This window comes from Miscanthus floridulus, chromosome 8 (genome assembly GCF_019320115.1).
Source record: "Miscanthus floridulus cultivar M001 chromosome 8, ASM1932011v1, whole genome shotgun sequence".
In the NCBI taxonomy this organism is placed as follows: Eukaryota; Viridiplantae; Streptophyta; class Magnoliopsida; order Poales; family Poaceae; genus Miscanthus; species Miscanthus floridulus.
In genome coordinates, this window is record NC_089587.1 from 25,342,919 (window position 1) to 25,361,858 (window position 18,940).

Sequence of the window (18,940 nt, forward strand, 5' to 3'; positions counted from 1 at the left end):
TAAGGAAACTAGCAAAACTGTTTCATAATTTTTGGAGTTAAAATAAATTTTCTATGAATTTTACAAGATCATGCATGCATATGGAGCCTCTACTGTGCACTGGTGGACTGTTCGAGTGATGATCGGAATGTCGAGGGCGGACTGTCCCCGTGAGCACCAGATAGTTCAGGAGAACATGTGTTTTGACGGACGGTCACGCAGAGCGCCGAACTGGAGAACACAGTTTACACAACTGAAAAACATGTCAGGGATGATTTTGGGTGCATTCAGACACCGATTTAAATGCAGTTTGTTTCGATAGTCTCCTAGTGACGTTGGAAACTCATTCTAGGTGTTAGATTCATCATGCATGGTGTTGTGGAGCTCGAGCTCATCCATGGTAGTGGTGGCCATGGATGACCTTGAAGCTTGTGTGGAGGGTGAATGAGAGGAGGATGGAGAGGGAGAGGACTTGGTGCTTGCTCACCACGTCGTGGGGGACCTCCACCTGCAACAGCTCGTCTTGGAACAACCTAGGGAGGGAGAGCTTCCTCCTCCATGGCTTGAGGATAAAGATGAAATCTTGAGGTCTTCTCCATCTCCGACGAGTTTGAAAGCGTGGTGGTGATGGGGAAGCTTGTCATCGGCATCCTACAATGGTGCTCCACGTGGATCTCCTTCTCCTCCTTCCTCCTCTTCTTTCTTCTCTTCTCGTCCCCTTTCTTCGTTTTTTTTTCCTGGTGCGTGTGAGAGAATGAATGAGGGAGAGGGTTAATCAGCCTGTTCGCTTGCTCGTAAACGATCGTAAATTTTCAATCAGGAACAGTGTTTTTCTCTCACACCAAACCAGCCAGCAGTAAATAATCCACGATACAATACGGCCTCCCGAACAAGCTGAGTGTGTGTGATGGGCTGACAAGTGGGGCTAGATGTGTGTGATATCACATAGTGCATGTTACATGTGTCATGACGGACTGTCCGGCGAACACTGTAGAGCCTAAAAGTGCAAGAATCGATATGCATGGTTTTGGGAAATAGGGATTTTTAAATGCAGGTTATGCTTAGATTCTTAAGATAAATGAGTTGGTATGATTGAATCGTGACATTCGCCATTCGCAAGAACTTGTCGGAGGCTACCACCGTCCACCTCAGAGCTACATGCAATCGAGGGAGAGGGAAAGAGAGAGAACATTTTCTTACAGTGTTACAGGCTGATTATATATGAATGATTTAGGTTTAAAAGATGGCAGATGGTGTTATGCGTGGAGGAATTGGACTAGACAGGGAGATTAGAGGATAGAAAATGAAGAGCCGCTTGAGCTAGTAACACAACTGCAAGAAGATGCTTGGATGTATGTGCGTGATTTAGAGGTTAGTGACTTGTGGGTCTTTAAATGATGTGGCTTCGTGAGATGGTAGAGAATTTTTTATTAGAGATCTTCTGTTTAGACATAGGAGAAAAAAAGTTTTCAGGAAGAGAAACCAGTAGTCGTATACCAATAGCGTCCAAAATCGATCGGTGAACCTAATCAAAACCATCGTTTTGCAATTGCCGTCGCCTACTTCGCTTTCTAGTCCCTTCTTTGCATTTTCTCCCGTTCGTATAAATTCTGCTCTGCGCTCCTCCCCCTTCCATCGCCAGACCCCGCCCGTTTTCTTCTGAAAACAAAAGGCTCCGGCACCCGCCAAAAAGAGAGAAAAAACCCCACACAAACACCAAATCCCCTCGGCGGCGGCGGCGGCGGCGGCGATGGACCCGTCATCGGCGGGCTCCGGCGGCAACTCCCTCCCGTCCGTTGGCCCCGACGGGCAGAAGCGGCGCGTGTGCTACTTCTACGACCCGGATGTGGGCAACTACTACTACGGGCAGGGCCATGCGATGAAGCCGCACCGCATCCGGATGACGCACTCGCTGCTGGCGCGCTACGGCCTCCTCAACCAGATGCAGGTGTACCGCCCCAACCCGGCCCGCGACCGCGACCTCTGCCGCTTCCACGCCGACGACTACATCAACTTCCTGCGCTCCGTCACCCCCGAGACGCAGCAGGACCAGATCCGCCTGCTCAAGCGCTTCAACGTCGGCGAGGACTGCCCCGTCTTCGACGGCCTCTACAGCTTCTGCCAGACCTACGCGGGCGCCTCCGTCGGCGGGGCCGTCAAGCTCAACCACGGCCACGACATCGCAATCAACTGGTCCGGCGGCCTCCACCATGCGAAGAAGTGCGAGGCGTCGGGCTTCTGCTACGTCAACGACATCGTGCTCGCCATACTCGAGCTGCTCAAGCATCACGAGGTGATGATCATGGTTCCTCAACTCTATTCCCTTAGTTTGTTTTGGTTGGCTCGATTATTTAGGTGTTTTGGTTGGATACGTTTCCATGAGTTACCCAATAGTGGGTAATTTTTCGAAGTTGCTTGCTGGTGTGTCTAATTCTATATTTACTTGGTGATGGGTATGTGTACGATTTGGGGTAGATTAGGTCTAAAAGTAGATATAACAACTTTTTCTCCATTTCCATGGTCACCAGTTTTGATTGATGGCCTCCCTTCTCGTCTATGAATGTTCAATCAAATCACTCCTAGTCATTTTGCTGTGCTAACATGTGATGCTTCAATTAATATGTACAGAGAGTTCTGTATGTCGACATCGATATCCACCATGGGGACGGAGTGGAGGAGGCTTTCTACACAACAGACAGGGTTATGACAGTTTCGTTCCACAAGTTTGGGGATTATTTCCCTGGAACAGGGGATATCCGTGACATTGGGCACTCAAAGGGGGAGTACTACTCCCTGAATGTCCCTCTGGATGATGGGATTGATGATGAAAGCTACCAGTCCCTTTTCAAGCCAATCATGGGCAAAGTTATGGAGGTTTTCCGCCCTGGCGCAGTTGTGCTTCAGTGTGGTGCTGATTCCTTGTCTGGGGATAGGTTGGGTTGCTTTAATCTTTCAATCAGAGGTCATGCGGAATGTGTTAGGTACATGAGGTCTTTCAATGTTCCATTGTTGCTCCTTGGTGGTGGTGGATATACCATAAGAAATGTTGCACGCTGTTGGTGTTATGAGGTATGATGATCTAAGTAAAAGTTGATTTTCTTGAATCCTTATGCCTGTGTACTGCAGTTGCCAACATGAGTTGGTTAAGCTAATACCTGTATATGGTTTTGACTTTTGAGCTAGATATGTAACGCATGATTTGGAATGTTAGTATATGTTCTCTTGCTGAAATGCATATGTTAAAGAGTATAGATGTGTATGAGCATATCAAATAACAGAACACCTTGTGTTCCTCAAATTATATTGGCGATTAGCAAAAGTGCTTTGTTAGTCAAGCTTAGAGTAGATTATTCGTAGATACAGAAAACAAATTAACTGACAGGCCACCTTCCTGTTGTACCAAGGAAATTGTCTTAAAATTTTTAGATTGCAGATGTTAGAATGGAATATATTTGCACTTCTGATTCATCCATTTCTTCCCTAAAAAATATATTTTGTGCAGACGGGAGTTGCTCTTGGCCAAGAGCTTGAAGACAAGATGCCTGTCAACGAGTACTATGAATACTTTGGTCCAGATTACACACTTCATGTTGCACCAAGTAACATGGAGAACAAAAATACACGACACCAACTGGATGATATAAGATCTAAACTTCTGGATAATCTTTCAAAACTTCGACATGCTCCTAGTGTCCAGTTTCAAGAGAGAGTTCCTGACACAGAAGTACCTGAGGTGAGCGACTGAGCATCCTGTTATAACTAGTAAGATAATTGTGTGTGTCCCCTCATGAGTGCTAGATGTGTGTTTTCCATTTATTTTAAAGTTCGTGGTAGATTTATCTCTACCAGATGCAGACTCCTAAAAGCAAATTGGTAGTGATACCTATATCCAGTCATTATATTATTTCTTATATGCTTTAAATATTAGTAACTGAAATTAGACCCTAACTGCTCAGTACTGATTGGATAGCATTCAGTACATGGTAACATGGTGGGCACCTGTTCCTTGTATAACGTCTAATAGATCTGCTTTTAGAACATTGTTCTTTTCTTGTCTTGTCGACCAAAGCTGGAACGATGGTAGAAGCTTGGATCCTTTTTTTCTACTACAAATACAAATGAACTAGTGTCTATGTTGTTCTTCAACATTGTCTTGCTCTATGTAGTGACTTGACCTGTTGATACAGTGGACGTGCTATGTGTTTCAATGTTGTGATATACATGCATGTGCTATGCTTCTCAGCTGAGGTGGCATGAGAAGATAGTGCACACATTCCAGTTTCCACATTTTTTGTGGATTTCTTCTCATCCATATTTTGTTTGATATTCAGTTCATTTGAATTATTCGTGTACCACAGACTGTGATATAGTTAAAAATTAAGAGTGGCTTTTGCCACAGAATATTCTTTTATTTGAAGCACACTTTGATGCTATTTTTCAAGCTTAGTGTTATTCTCCATGGCCTCAATCAGTCTGAATGTTAGGACTTATCATGCTGAATTGAACATATATCATTTATGCCAACATGAACAAAAACTGGATGATTGATAATTTATTTTAGTTAGTTTTATCCTTCAAGTCTTCAACTATCTACATAAAGTGATTGGCAACAAGTGTTAAGCTATCAGAAATGTAACTTTACAAATGATCTTTAGTGTTGGTTGAATTTGCCCTGGTATTCTATTGGAAGTGATAAGTCAAAACCTGATTCTTTTTGGACATGTTTGATGTACAGCCAGATGAAGATCAAGATGATCCAGATGAACGGCATGATCCTGACTCTGATATGGAAGTGGATGATCACAAGGCTGTGGACGAGTCAGCGAGGTCTCTCTCTCCCTCCCTCTCTAGCCCCTTCCCTCTCTGAGTGACTGTACTCATTACGTTTTGGGTTTTATTTTTCATCCTGATGTGTGGCCCTCGTCAATTTTTGTAGGAGGAGAGTCAAGAGAGAATTTGGTGAAAATGAGACCAAAGTGCAGGTATTTTCATTTTCTTTTGCACTTCTGTTTGCTCGACTAATGTGATTATCTGCTGACATTCTTATTGATCTTATATTGTGCAGGATGGTGGCAGAGTTGCATCTGACCATAGAGGACTGGAACCCATGGCAGAAGACATTGGTTCCTCGAAGCAAGCTCCTGTAGTGCCTTCTTTTGTATTCACTGATATAATAATACCACATGGACGAACTCAAAGAGTGCATGCTATCAACACTGACTCTGTTCAATTAACCAAATCTTGTCTTTTTCTCTTCATGGTGCTGTGAACAGCAGGCGGATGCCAGTGCGATTTCCGTCGATGAGCCAAGCAATGTTAAGAATGAACCTGAGAGCTCAACTAAATTGCAAGATCAAGCAGCTGCATACCACAAGCCATAACTGCGACATCAGGAGTTGCCGGGTTTCTGCTGGGCAGCAGCTTCCTGCGTGCTTTTGACAGTCCAAAAACCGAAGTGAATCTGCAATACATCCCTGCCATTTCAAATTTGACTTGAGCTATAAAATACCTATCTGTAATATGTTAATGTGATGGGATTCCATGGCGGTAGTGCAGTTTCCATGAATCCACCTGGGATTGCTTAAGGTTGACGAGGTAGACGATAGTCTGACCCATGTATACATGAAGCGTATGAGTTAAGTTGTACAGTCATTAGTTGATGCAAATATGCAGTAAACTTCTGGGTAAAATCTTTGCGTGTGGTTAGTGGTTTTGCGTACTGATTCTCAACCTTTTTTTTTTTGTGTGTGTGTGTCGGGAAAGCACAACCAGAGAGAACGGTATGTGCCTGCTTTATTACCACAGATTTGCTGAGTCTGGAGAATGGTGATGCAAATCCATGTGCTACCTGTCTGTGAAGAGTCTGGTGCGTCTGAAAGGTCATATTGAGCGGGCTGTTGGATTTCAGTTTTTATAGAAGTACGTTTTGCTTCGGTGCTTCTCGTCTAGGTAGATTGCTTTTGCCAACTGGGATTCCATGTTATGTGATGGGATTCCATGGCGGTAGTGAAGTTTCCAGGAGTCCACCTAGGATTGCTTGCGGTTAAGATAGACGATAGTGTGACCCATGTATACATGAAGCCTATGAGTTCAGTTGTACAGTCATTAGTCAGTGCAAATATGCAGTGAACTTCAGGGTAGTAATTCTTTGCGCGTTCTTTGCGTCCTGACTCGACCTTTTTTGTGCGGAAGCAAGGTAGGCAGTTGCTGTGCCACAAATTTGCCGAGTTTGGAGAATGCTGATGCAAACTGCCTGTTTTGGGAGAGTCTGGCGAGGGTGGGGAGAAAGGTAGGCAGTTGCTCATGTCATTCAAGTCGCTCGTGAGGAGCGACCCGTCACGGGCCCTGGCTTCATGGGGCAACCAGTCTGTTCCGATGTGCCAGTGGAATGGCGTGGCATGCGGGCTGAGGGGAAGCCGCGCCGTGGCCGTGTCACTCATGTGGTAGCGTTGGACCTCAGTGGGCTCAACCTTCTCGGCACCATTACCGGCTTACCGCGTTGGGCAACCTCACGCGCATGAGGCACCTCAACCTTTCATGGATGGAATCGCTTCCATGGCGTCTTTCCACACCAGAACTCTGCACCTTGGCTACAATTCCATCTAAGGACAGATTCCACTCACAATAATAACTCGCAAGGGAAGATCCCAACTTCCCAAGTGACTTCAGCTCGCTGTATAATCTCGAGTTACTCAGTCTTGACCAAAATAGGTTTACAGGGAGAATCCCTTCCAGCATTGGTTTGGAGTTTTTTTTTTTAAAAAAAGAATAAGATAGGAGAGTTGCCGACTATATTAAAAAGAAAAAAAACCTAGACTAGGTACTATAACAGAGCAACAGAATTCCAAAAGAGCCTGACAACAAATAACAAGCTACCGACTAAAACGACGGTTGACAGAATCCAGTTGGGTTTTGACCTCAACTCCACAACTCAAAACCGCTGCACGACTAAAATGTAAACCATTATCACTTCACAAGCACACCAAGCCACCACCCACCGATTACCACGCTGGACCACACAACCCGAAATGACAAAGCCAGCAAAACTGACACATCGACAAAGGGCCTTGCCCAATGCGCCTTGCATTACATTAGGATTTTAGGACAACGTGCTGACTGCAATTCTAGTTCAGGTTTTGAAGTAGCACACCCAGGTCCGTTGGGTTTACGAAGCACGACACACAGAAGTTAACACAGCAACTCTTGCTTGACAGTCGACAGCACACATCGCCATGCAGCTCAGAGCACGGCGAAAATTCGTTTTTTTTTTAAAAAAAAAGAGCACAGCGGAAATCACACTCCGGTCCTGTTTCCTGCGGATGAAAATCGAAGGCGACAATACATGTGAGATGTGACGCTGGTGAATTTAACAAGAGGCTGCTGCTCGAGGTTTCTGACTCGATCCCTAAGCCTTCTTTTTCCTCCTCTGTAAGTACTGTTCCTTGTGTCCAAAAACCTTTCAGAAACTCTTTTCATTGCTGCTGTATTTCGGCTTGCGTGCCAACTCAACTGTGGGCTCGTAACAGTCGAACAATGTGGGTCAGGTTGATGGAGATTATTGGTAAATTACTTGGAGAACAAATCGAACCTGTATCTTCTGTTAAGGTATCTACAATTCATTTGAACAACCACCAACATTTGAAGGGATAATAAGTGGTCAAATACCAAGGAATGTTAGGCACGGGAACTGAACCAAAAAAAAGGGGTCATTTTGGGTAGGTTCAGATTAGTTCGAATTTGGGTCAAATCACCCCGAAAGTTCGGAGTGGCCACATTTTGGCTTTTCTAGATAAATATTAGTTTTTACTATGTATTTAGATACAACGTATATATAGGTGCATAATAAAATATCTATATCTAGAAAGCCAAATTGGCTTACAATTTAAAACAGAGGGAATAGTTGATTCGCTGGGAATTTAAACAAGAAAAGCCAAAGCGGCTTACAATTAAAACAGAGGGAATAGTTGATTCGCTAGGAATTTAAACAACGCGGAATGATTGACGCTCATTTGGGTAAAATCCCTGTAATCTTGTTTGGTTGGATGATAGAAGTTCACTTCTTGGAATATAGATTAAAAAGTTCCTTCTAACATTTATGGGGGGCAAAAGAAAAACGAAAAAGAAAAGAAAAACCAGCCAGAGGCCAGAGCCACCCCAGGATCCCAGCTGTTTCCCAAAGACTAGACTTTCCTCAAGTCATTCCCTTCTAGCGAAAGGGAAGCGCACTTTGCAAATTGCCAACATGATAATGGAATATTAGAATTAGACTTCTGTCAGGAAGACGGCAAGGAAGCATCCATCTTTTCATCATGAAAACTTAGTCTATAACTATAATTTAAGCACACCTTTCATGCATGTTTCTCTTACTTACATAAAAAAGGTTTTGGTAAATACTCATTTTTCATATAATAGAATGAGAAATAGCAAGATTATGTAAAAACGTACCACTCATCAAAGATGTTATGTTATGGAATAGATTTTTTTCACAGCAATATCTGAATATACATATATACTCTCGTGCTCCTTTTTCATTATCATCTTCCTTTGTCGATTCCAGAGTATGGCCTGGGTAATGAAGTCTCAATGCAAGGTGATGTGTACAGCTACGGCATACTATTGCTGGAGGTGTTCACTGGAAAAAGACCAACTGACAATGAATTTGGAGAAGGCCTTGGCCTTCGCAAATATGTAGAAATAGCATTGCCCAGGCAGGGTGACTAGTGTGGTGGACAGACGCTTGGTACAAGAGACAGAAGATGGTGAAGGGATTGCAGATATGAAAATTTCCTGCATCATTTCAGTTCTACGCATCGGGGTTCAATGTTCAGAGGAGGCACCGGCAGACCGCATGCAAATCAGTGATGCTCTGAAAGAGTTACAGGGAATCAGAGACAAGCTTCAAAACATTAAACATCTATGCATCGAAGGAGCGTAATTGCACTGACATATTCTGAAGTTTCTCCATTGCGTGCTACCACATGCCTCCTAGCTAATAAATTTAGAAGACAGTGCGAGACTGCATCCAATCCACTAGGTCAGTGGGCCTGGCTATTGGGGAAACAAGGCAACCAAACTCCAAACAGACCTGAGGTGTTGGAAGCCGGTGTCTCTGCAATCCTTGCTACTCTATCTGCTAGTAGGATGGGGTTTCACAAAAGGATCGATCTTCTTTCACATAAGAGCATACCATATTGTAACTGATCTCTCCCAGTTACTGTAATGTACAGTAATATGTATATTAGCACTAAGAACATGAATCCCCTAAGCTATGAGATATCCCCTTAGCTACGGAAATTTTTAGTTCACCGATGTTGGTAATGTAATAGAAGATGCGCTGGGAAAGGAAAAGCCGTTTACCTCCAGCGCGGTTCAATGCGTGAAGTATAGAAGAATTAGGTGGCGTTTGGATTGTGGGTTATGGGGAGTGGGATAGGGAAATAGGACTAGCTGGAAATCTGTTCCCATGTTTGGATTTAGGGAAAGGGAAGTATAGAGGGTATGGGTTAGGGAAATGGGGTGCTTATTTCCCACCAATCCTATCCCACCGTGGGGGGTGGGCTATGGCCGGATAGAAGCTCTGATGAGCGCCGGCGCCGAGTCCTCCGCCACCCCCGCGCCATGGACCTTGTGGTAGCGGCCGCGCAGTCCGCCCCAGCCGCGCGACGCCTTGCCGCGCAGTCCGCCGTAGCCGTGCGTCAGCTTGCCCCGCCGTCTGCAGTATCCGCGCATCGCTCCTGCCGTGGTCCTCCGAGCGAAGACTCCCCCGGCCCCTCTCGTGGGAACCTGCAGATGCTGCTCAGTCACTTGGTCTGTTGGGCGGTGGCAGAGCTTGCTGAGAAGGGAGAATTGATTTGGGAACAGATTTCCAGCTAACCCACAATCCAAACGCCACCTTAGCGTTAGCCGCCGCGCGTTAAGACAGACAGCACCTGACCAGGCAGCAGGGGTCGTCTGCGGCGGCTGATGCACGGGGAGACCATGCTGGCAGGCTGCGACTGAAGAGTCCCCGAGAGAAAACCAGCGCCGAGAGAAGGGAGGCGGCGGCTCGAGGAGTTCGCCGCGGAACAAGTCGGCTAGAGCGCTCTGGAGGAAGAGTCGCAACAAGATGATGGGGGTCGGGGGAACGGATGCGGAAGCAGGCCTGGGCCCCGGTTTAGGATTCTTGGGCCAGCATCTAGTGGGCCGTGATTGGGGGCATTGGGCCTCTTCTCCAAAGGGGAAGGATATGTGTCCGCAACATGCTGCATAGCACAAGGGCGATTCGTGGGCCGCGTACCAAACGACGAACTCAGATTCAAAAAAAAGACGAACTCCATTGTCATATCGGGGCGTTTGGACGCCCCGTTCGGTTCCTATGGGACGCATCTAGACATACACAGACAAAAAGCTCCGCTCGCCTCTACACGCGCTGCTTGCTCCCGCACGTGCGCCTCGTTCCCCTAGGGCCGCTCGTTCCCACCCGCGCTGCTCGCTCCCGCCCAGGCCGCGCGCCATGGCCCGCACAGATTCGCCCCGCGCTGATGTAGTAGTGGATCGACTGGCGCCGAGGCGTAGGGCCACGCCACCGTCTTCATCGCCAAGCTCTTCGGCCCCGTCCTTCCTCACCGGTGTCCCCGAGCCGTAGCGCTTAGGTAGACGTGCCAGCTGACTCCACCGCGGCATGGCACCTCTATCTGACTGCCGTGGCCGCATCCGTCTCGCCAGGTATCGCCATCTACTATCGCGGCAGCCTCCACCGCGGCGTGTGCCGCCACGGCCGTCTCCATCGCGTCAGTTCGTTGCGCCATCTACACCATGTTGCGCTAAAAAAACGCGTGTTGCAAACGTATGTTTCAGAGGTATATATATTGAAAGTGTTTCATACGGATGTTGCAAAAGTAGATCGAAATGTTACGTATGTGGCAATGGTTTGTATAGTATGTTGCAAACATCTATTTCCAATGTTTCATCTATTTTTCAGATGTACGATGCAAGTGTGTTTATCTGAATGTTGCATATGTTTTACACGTATGTTGCAAAGTGTTTTATTTGGATGTTGCGTATGTTTGCAATATTTTTCAAGTATTTTTTCACGCGTTTCTGCAAGTGTTTCAGACACATGTTTCAAGTGTTTTATCTGTTTTTTTATATGTTGTAAGTATTGCATCTAGATGTTTTAAAAGTAGATCGGTTGTCCCTCCTCGCCTTCTGTTGCCTTACCTTGGTGTCTCCTCCTCGCCTTTTGTTGCCTTGCATCCTTCTCAGACCACGGAGGGGTGTGGCGGGGCCGACGAAGGGTGCGTGCCGGGGATGGTGGTGCGGATGCGAGTGAACGCTCTCCTCTCCCGTCATGAGGGCAGGCAGCGCTTTGATTCACTTTTTCTGTTATACGCGGGGATGCTGAGATGTGATGCTCCCGTTGAGACTAGGAACTGGGCAACGGTTCGATTGGTTGGGACTCGGAGCTACGTTCAAACACACTATTGGCGCCAGACGTTCGGGCACTAGTGCCTCTGTTGTCATATCGCAGGCTAGAAGCAGCCAGAATAGGCAGCAGTGGACATGCGTATACATCCTCAACGTGATAGCCTGATAGGCTGTGTAGCTTTGTACTTTCACCCTTTTTTTCGAATCAGATTACAGATGAATACGCTCACATAGTCACATTCACATAGGCATCCAATCATATTTGCAACAATGTAACTTATCTTGAAGTAAAATAATAATATACATAGTAGTTATAAAGAAATAACACTATCGTAAACATATTAATCTGAATCTGATTTTCAACTTAGAATTAAATCATAAAACCTTTCATGTTACTCCATTAGCTCTAATTTACAAGAAGTTTTGGCTTTTCTAGCTAGGCATCGTCTGTATTTAAATGTATAACAAAAACTACATATCTAAAAAAATCAAAACGTCTTATGATTTGAAATCACAGCTGATCACTCGATGTTAAATGATCTCAATGAATAACCAACACGTATTTTCCAATGGCCACGGTGGCTTTAGGATTCATGTGAGTCAACTAGGAGCGCGACATCCGTAACCGTTGTCTTCTCCGTCACCATCTCCACCATTGACGATTCGACTTGCGAAAGTCCTCTTACGGCGCCGCGGACTCCACCTCCACTGCCGCCGGGAGCGGTTGGTGCACCACACGCGCGGAGACTAGGCTAGAAGGATCCGTAGCATGTGTTGGGCCAGGCTCTAGTTGGGCTGTGATCGACCTGTACACAATGAGATATTTTTTTCGAAGGAAAGAGGAACTTATATTAAATTTTAGCACAATACATCCCCAAATTACATATAAAAATTATGAAATAAAAAATACATAATATTCTTTGTAGATTCTTCCATCGTGTTCTTCCCCAATGACTTCCCTCGAACGCCGAATCAAACGACCAACCCAACAATGGACATGCCGTAAGGTCCAACACTTCGGAGCTAGTCCAAAACGCATCTAAATCGCTGAAAGAACATCAGCAGTTGTATCATCGGGTACGACATATGATGTAGATTCTCACCTCGAGACCTTGATTTTCTCTCGCGACCATCGACGATGAGATCGATGACCCAGAGTCGCTGTCCTCGTAGGGTGCTCACATAAGCACCCCTCCCCCTTGCAGATAAATGCTACAAATTGGCTGCTCGTTGATGAAATCAACGCTTGCAACGGCGATCTCGTCGTAGCAATCACCGAAGTCATCGTATGACACATGATCCCAACAAAAAATTATCTAATTTCACTAGAAGTTTATTTGGACTCAACACTAAGACGCTAAAAACTGCGGAAAAAGAATGAGTCCCCTTCTCTTCTTATCTCCGGCAGATGCACCAGAGAGAAAAAAGGAGAGGGGGCCTAGGCGCGGCGGCAGCGGTGGCAGAGCAAGGAGCAGGTAGGTGGCAGCGTTTCTACCCTAGGTGGCGGCGGCGTAGACAATAGGACATTGACCTCTTCTTCTTCCAGAACTGCTTGTACGCAGCATGGGTGCGATTGGCGGGCTGCGTACCAACGACGAAATCCCCTGTCATATTGCATTGTCCTTTGGCGTTCAGGCGAGAAGCAGACAGAATAGGCAGCGGTGGACATACCAATCGATCCTCAACGTGATAGGCTACTGTACTGTCACTTAGCTAGAACACGAACATAGCCTCCAGTTATGCATATTTGCAACAATAACTTATTATCTTGAGGTTAGTTTTAATAATAATCTATTATCTATAAGAAATACCACTACCCTGAGCCTATTAATTCTGAACCCGACTTCAACCTCGAATTAAACCATAAAACTTTTCATGTTACAATTGAACACTCAACGCCACTAAAGATAGCCACCTTTACAACGTAGAAATTCAAATCAGTTTATTTTCAAAAGAAAAAAAAAGACACAGGGAACAGAAAAATCTCATGTTTAGAAGGAGCCTAAATAATTTTTTGTTGACATGGAAGCCAGACCAGATTGAAGCTGTATATATGCTTTAAGTCGAATTGAAATTGGAATTCAGTGTTAAAAAAGTGTGTTCCTTCTAGTCTTCTAGTCACATATAAGTAATAATGTTTCATATTCATACATAGTCTTTGATGGTTAAAAGTGGACTTCCTAAAAAACATCATGTGCTATATGGCTCCAAACAAGGGGACTTAGTTACTGATTCAATTCCAGCTTCACAAAGTTGTGTTTCTCATCTTTTCTTAACAAACAGGCCCTTTGAAAACACATCTCCCTAAAAGCTATTTTTCAGCTCCTCTCACAGCTAAAAAAAAAACCGAGGTGAAGCTAAAAATACTAGTTTTCTCTCAACTTTCTCTCCGCTATCTTCCCCAAGAACGAAGCTGTTTTGGTGAAGCTGCTTTACGGAGCTAGAAAAAAAAACTACTTCATAAGCGAAGCTGAGGAGTACCAAACATGCCATTACCTTTCCACTTTATGAAAACTACGTTTTGAACAAAGCTACTAGCATCACTTTTAAATACTACAGTAATCAAAGTAAAATAAAATCAAAGTTTGGAATAATTATAACTTAATAATAACCCTAAAATGTCACTTGTCTGTGAGTACTGGGAGCATGCATTTTCTGAATAATAATTTTTAGATGACTTAACAAAATGGAAATATTACCGTTGTTGTGCGGCATAAATCCAAAAGGTTTTGGACCGGACTAGCTAGCCTGCATAGCTGCATGGAAGGAATTGCCTCCTCGTCCTCGAGGAAGCAGCGCCGGACAAAATCTGAAGCAAAATAGAACCTGACTGCCACAAGGTAACGCTGCTCGCTGCATGGATGGAACGTACTACGCTGCTGCGCTGCATCCTGCATGCAAAAGGCCAAGGCACACCTGTCTTCCTCGCAGAGCCTCTCGATCCGATTCCCAGCAGTGTCTTCGTCTCATCGCAAATGCAATATAGGCTATATAGCTAGACTGAATCATGCATATAGCAGGTAAAGGAATGAGGCAGCCAGTGGGTGGGGGCGAAAGATCGAATTAATGGCGTCGTCGGGACAGGGTGCAGTTCTGGCGCGGCGCTGCGGCGGGTGCGACGGGCGCGAGGAAGCCGCGGTGGAGGCGATGCTGCAGTGGCAGAAGGTGAGCGACCTGCTCATCGCGGCGTCGCTGCTGTCCATCCCGCTGGAGCTGCTCTACTTCGCCACGTGCGCCGCGCTGGCGCCGCTCCGGCGGGTGCTCCTCCAGCTGGGCACCTTCATCGTCATGTGCGGCGTGACGCACCTGCTGAACGTGCTCGCCTACGACCGCCCGGGCTCCCGCGCCATCCTCGTCGCGCTCACCACCGCCAAGGTCCTGGGCGCGCTCGCCACCTCCGCCGCCGCCGTCTCCCTCCCGATCCTCTTCCCGCGCCTGCTCCGCCTCAAGGTCCGCGAGTCCTTCCTCCGCACCAAGGCACGCCAGCTCGACCGGGACCTCGCCACCGTCCGGCGCCGCGAGGAGACCGTCTGGCGCGTCGTCCGCGCCGTCACGCACCACATCCGCGACTCCGTCGACGCGCGCACCATCCTCCGCACCACCATGCTCCAGCTCGCCGCCGCGCTCGGCCTGAGCAACTGCGCCGTCTGGATGCCCCAGCAGCGCGGCGGGAGCGGGACCGACGTCGGTGGCGTGCTCCAGCTCACGCACCAGCTGCTGGCAGACGACGAAGACGACGACAAGGTGCTTCATCACAGCGGCGGCGGCACAGTACGCGCCATCTCCGTTCGTGACCCTGACGTGGCCGCCGTATTGGCCAGCAAGGACGCCAAGGTGCTCAGCCGGCCAGGCTCGGCGCTCAAGGAGGCGAGCTGCCGGAGCCTGCCGACGCTGGCAGGAGCCGCGGCCGCCATACGGATCCCAAATTTCCACGGAGGAGCCATACGGCCGGCATACACGTCAGATCTGTTGAGCTACGCCATCCTAGTCATGGTCCTTCGAGCTGATGATGATCACCACCATAGAAGGCCACCTACAGGCTGGAGCAACCAGGACCTGGAGATTGTGCAGGCCGTCGCCGACCAGGTCGCCGTCGCGCTGTCCCACGCGGCGGCCCTGGAGGAGTCACAGCTGATCCGGCACAAGCTGGCGGAGCAGCACGGTGCGCTGCTGCGCGCACGGAGCGAGCTCGCGGCGGCGACCAAGGCGAGGAACACCGCCCACAGCGCGATGCGGAACGCCATGGGGAGGCCGATGCACGCCGTCGTCGGCCTGCTCTCCGTGATGCAGCAGGAGGCCGCCACGATGCGCCCGGAGCAGAGGCTCATCGTCGATGCCATCGCCAGGACAAGCGCTGTGTGCTCCACTCTCATGGACGACGTCATGGAGACGCTGCCGAGGATGGTGGACATCCGTGACCCGCCGCTGTCGGCCAGTCCTACTCCTCCTACCCTGGTGTTGAGGCGGCCGTTCGAGCTCCGCTCGCTGATCAGGGACGCGGCCTTCGCTGCCCGATGCTTGTCCGGCTGCCGGGGCCTCGGCTTCTCGCACCAGCTGGAGGTCAATTCCCTGCCCGAGTGGGTGGTCGGCAACGACAAGAGAGTCTTCCACCTTGTGCTGCACATGGCGGGCTCTCTGCTCAGCCGATGCCATGGCCATCGTGTCCTCTCGTTTTCTGTCTGCAGCTGCAGTAGCATCGCCGGTGAGCACCACCACCAGGACTGGATCCCGTCGCCACTGCGACCCATCAGCTTCACCGGCGGCAACCAAGTATTTGTCAGGTTCCAAATTGGGCTGTCGAAGAGCGATCCTGGGAGCTCGCCGGCATCCCGCCCGCCCCAGTGTGGCATCTCCTCCCCCGATTCCGGCAGTGCCAGCATGCGGCTCACCTTCGCTATGTGCAAAAGGATTGTGGAGGTACAGTTGTTTTGCATACTGCATATATATAAATTGGGAGTTATATATGCAATTTCTTCAGATGATGAATGGTGACATGTGGTGGGCATCGGAGTCTGAAGGCCTTGGAGAAACCATGACGTGCATCCTTCGGTTCCAACAGCATCAGCCACTGAATCCTCATGTGCCTGGATCAGGCACGTACCGGATTGGAGTTGGAGCCTCGTCTGCGGCAGCTCCTCACCTTCACTTCAAAGGCTTGAGGATCCTGCTTGCCGACAGCGACGCCACGAGCATGGAGGTGACCCGAAAGCTCCTCGAGCGGCTCGGCTGCCAGGTGCTGCCGGTGTCGTCGGGCGCCGACTGCGTCAGCTTGCTGGGAGGCGCCGACCCGTCGTTTGAGCTCGTGGTTCTTGATCTCGATGGACACGGCGGCGGAGCCGGCACGGCAGCCGCCATGGATGGGTTCGAGGTGGCCCTCAGGATCCGGGAGCTCAGCAGCACCTGCTGGCTGCTGGTCCTCGTCGCCGTGGAGGCCGGTGTCGATGACAGCGTGCGTGACATGTGCCAGCGGGCGGGAGTGGACGGGCTCATCCACAAGCCCATCACGCTGCCGGCGCTCGGAGCTCAGCTCCAGAGAGTCCTTCAGAACAACTGATCCAAACGTCCAACGGAACCTCTGTGTGTGTGTATGTATGTTTGATATCAACGGAACCTGTGTGTTGGTTTGCAGTGCAATGCACAGAATCACTCTCTTCATCATGAGAAAAATTAAAATAAACGCACATGCTGCGTACATGCTCAATAGATCACGTTGTTAGCGTATGCCCACAAAATTGTATGGCTAGTATTAAAAGTTCAATAATTATACATGTATTTTATTACGGTAATTATTCAATCTGAGCGTCCGACTCTTTACTCAAGTATCGGACGGACGCAGACGTGAGGCCATGTGATACGACCTTTGTTTAATATCCGGTCAATTCATCCATCGCCCACTCCACAATATCTAGTCAATTCATCTATCTCCCACTCCGGCGCCCGTCTCACTCCTCCCGCCGCACCTCCTACCGTTGCTCTCGTGCGCCCGCGCCTATAGCTCTTGCTGCTGCTCCTGCGCGCCCACGCTTGCTGCTCTTGCCGCTGCTCCACGCGCCAGCCCCGCTGCTCTGGCCGCTATTCCGCACGCTTGCCCTACTGCTCCTGCCGTTGCTCCTACTCCGCTGCCCGCTCCGCCCGACGATGCCGACAAGTGCCGCCAGCGCAAGAAGAAGCGCCGGGCCTTAGCATGGACACTAGTACAGAAAAGATTTTTAGGGATGCCTCCCTTTTCTATCAGAGACGGTTAAACTAGCATGCCGCCTCTAACGTCGCCGGGAGCACTGTAGCTCCATGACCGTCGCTAAAGATCAATTTTCAGGGGTTCCATCAAGAAATCCGCCTCATTTTTAGGGGTTGTTCCGTTAAGATAACCGTCTCTGAAAATGCTATTTTCAAGGACGGTTGCTTATGTCAACCGTCTCTTAAAATGAGTGATTTTAGAGGCGGTTTTACTAAGTCAAACCGTCCCTGAAAATCGATTTTCAAGGATAGTTGACTAAGTCAACTGTCCTTAAAAATAGCTGCAGCACAAATAAATTCATATCTTTTTTAAATGAAGTTGGATGAAGATAAAATTTATATCAAAATTGATACTTTGTTGTTGATAAAACTTTTGTTAGAGATAATTTACGGTTCCAAATATATAAATTAAGTCTTAGATTTTGAATTTCAAATTTTTGTTTTTTCAAATGACCTTGGATGGAAAAATGTCCTATATGAAAGCTGTAGTGATCGACGAGATCTAAAACTTTGTAGTTGAAAGTTTTCTCATTAAGATTGTTTATGAGTTAAAATATTAATTACAAGATTCATACATGTTAGTACAAATAGACAGTAGGACTGGTCACAAGTGATTGTGTGGTGCGGTGATAGGAGGTAAAACTTGTGAGAAAGAGGTTGTGGTTTCAAATCCCGGTGTCTGCACTTATTCAAAACAAGTGAAGAATAAATCTTGTGAGCTGTGTTGGTCCTTAACCCTTCGGGCTACATTAAAATTATTTTTTTCTTAATTTTATTAGACCCTAAATGACTTTTAAAAAATTCTAAAAATTATTTTTAGGGGCGGTTGTCTTAAAAGAACCGTCCTTGATAATCAATAAAACTGCCTCTAAAAATCACTTATTTTTACAACCAGTGGGATTGTAGTGGTTTTCAAACCACCTCTGAAAATCGATTTTAACCGCTTCTAAAAATATTTTCTGTACTAGTGGGATGCCCTCCGGCCTCGCCTCCTGCTACGGCTGCGGTGCCCCGATGCAGACGGTGGAGGAGGCCACATCGGATATGATGCATGTTGCAAGTGTACATCTAAAATATTTTAGATGTTTTAGATGTATGTTTCAAGTGTTTCACACGGATGTTGTAAAAGTAGATCGGAATGTTGCATATGCTGCAATGGTTGTACACGGATGGATTGGATGTTGCAAGAGTCTATCCCTAGTGTTTTATTTTTTTAGACGTATGTTGCAAGCATGTTTATCTGGATGCTGTATATGTTTCACACATATGTTGCAAATGTTTTTTGGATGTTGCGTATGGTTTTTAATTGTTTTTGCAA

The 18,940-nt window shown here is 47.5% G+C and overlaps 2 protein-coding genes across 3 annotated transcripts; both read left to right on the forward strand.

Moving 5' to 3' along the window:
• Positions 1 to 1,544: 1,544 nt before the first annotated feature.
• LOC136476018 (probable histone deacetylase 19) lies at positions 1,545 to 5,692 on the forward strand. 2 transcript variants are annotated; one of them, XM_066473685.1, is made up of 7 exons: positions 1,545 to 2,272; positions 2,608 to 3,048; positions 3,482 to 3,712; positions 4,715 to 4,806; positions 4,916 to 4,961; positions 5,045 to 5,122; positions 5,256 to 5,692. In XM_066473685.1, exons 1-7 carry the CDS (start codon positions 1,730 to 1,732, stop codon positions 5,358 to 5,360), a joined length of 1,536 nt encoding a protein of 511 aa, XP_066329782.1. In that variant the 5' UTR covers positions 1,545 to 1,729; the 3' UTR covers positions 5,361 to 5,692. The 2 variants fall into 2 exon arrangements, with proteins under 2 accessions (XP_066329782.1, XP_066329781.1); XM_066473684.1 differs by having other exon boundaries at positions 1,547 to 2,272; positions 5,253 to 5,692.
• Positions 5,693 to 14,451: 8,759 nt separating this feature from the next.
• LOC136468724 (ethylene receptor 4-like) lies at positions 14,452 to 16,939 on the forward strand. Its single transcript, XM_066467185.1, has 2 exons — positions 14,452 to 16,302; positions 16,364 to 16,939. Exons 1-2 carry the CDS (start codon positions 14,452 to 14,454, stop codon positions 16,937 to 16,939), a joined length of 2,427 nt encoding a protein of 808 aa, XP_066323282.1.
• The last annotated feature ends 2,001 nt before the right edge of the window (positions 16,940 to 18,940 follow it).

Bases quoted from the DNA above. Each gene is read 5' to 3' on its own strand.
- LOC136468724 (XM_066467185.1), top strand. From the start codon at position 14,452: ATGGCGTCGTCGGGACAGGGTGCAGTTCTGGCGCGGCGCTGCGGCGGG. The intron at 16,303-16,363 runs GTACAGTTGTTT...CAATTTCTTCAG, and splicing joins TGTGCAAAAGGATTGTGGAG to ATGATGAATGGTGACATGTG.
- LOC136476018 (XM_066473684.1), top strand. From the start codon at position 1,730: ATGGACCCGTCATCGGCGGGCTCCGGCGGCAACTCCCTCCCGTCCGTT. The intron at 3,713-4,714 runs GTGAGCGACTGA...TTTGATGTACAG, and splicing joins CTGACACAGAAGTACCTGAG to CCAGATGAAGATCAAGATGA. The intron at 4,962-5,044 runs GTATTTTCATTT...TATATTGTGCAG, and splicing joins AAAATGAGACCAAAGTGCAG to GATGGTGGCAGAGTTGCATC.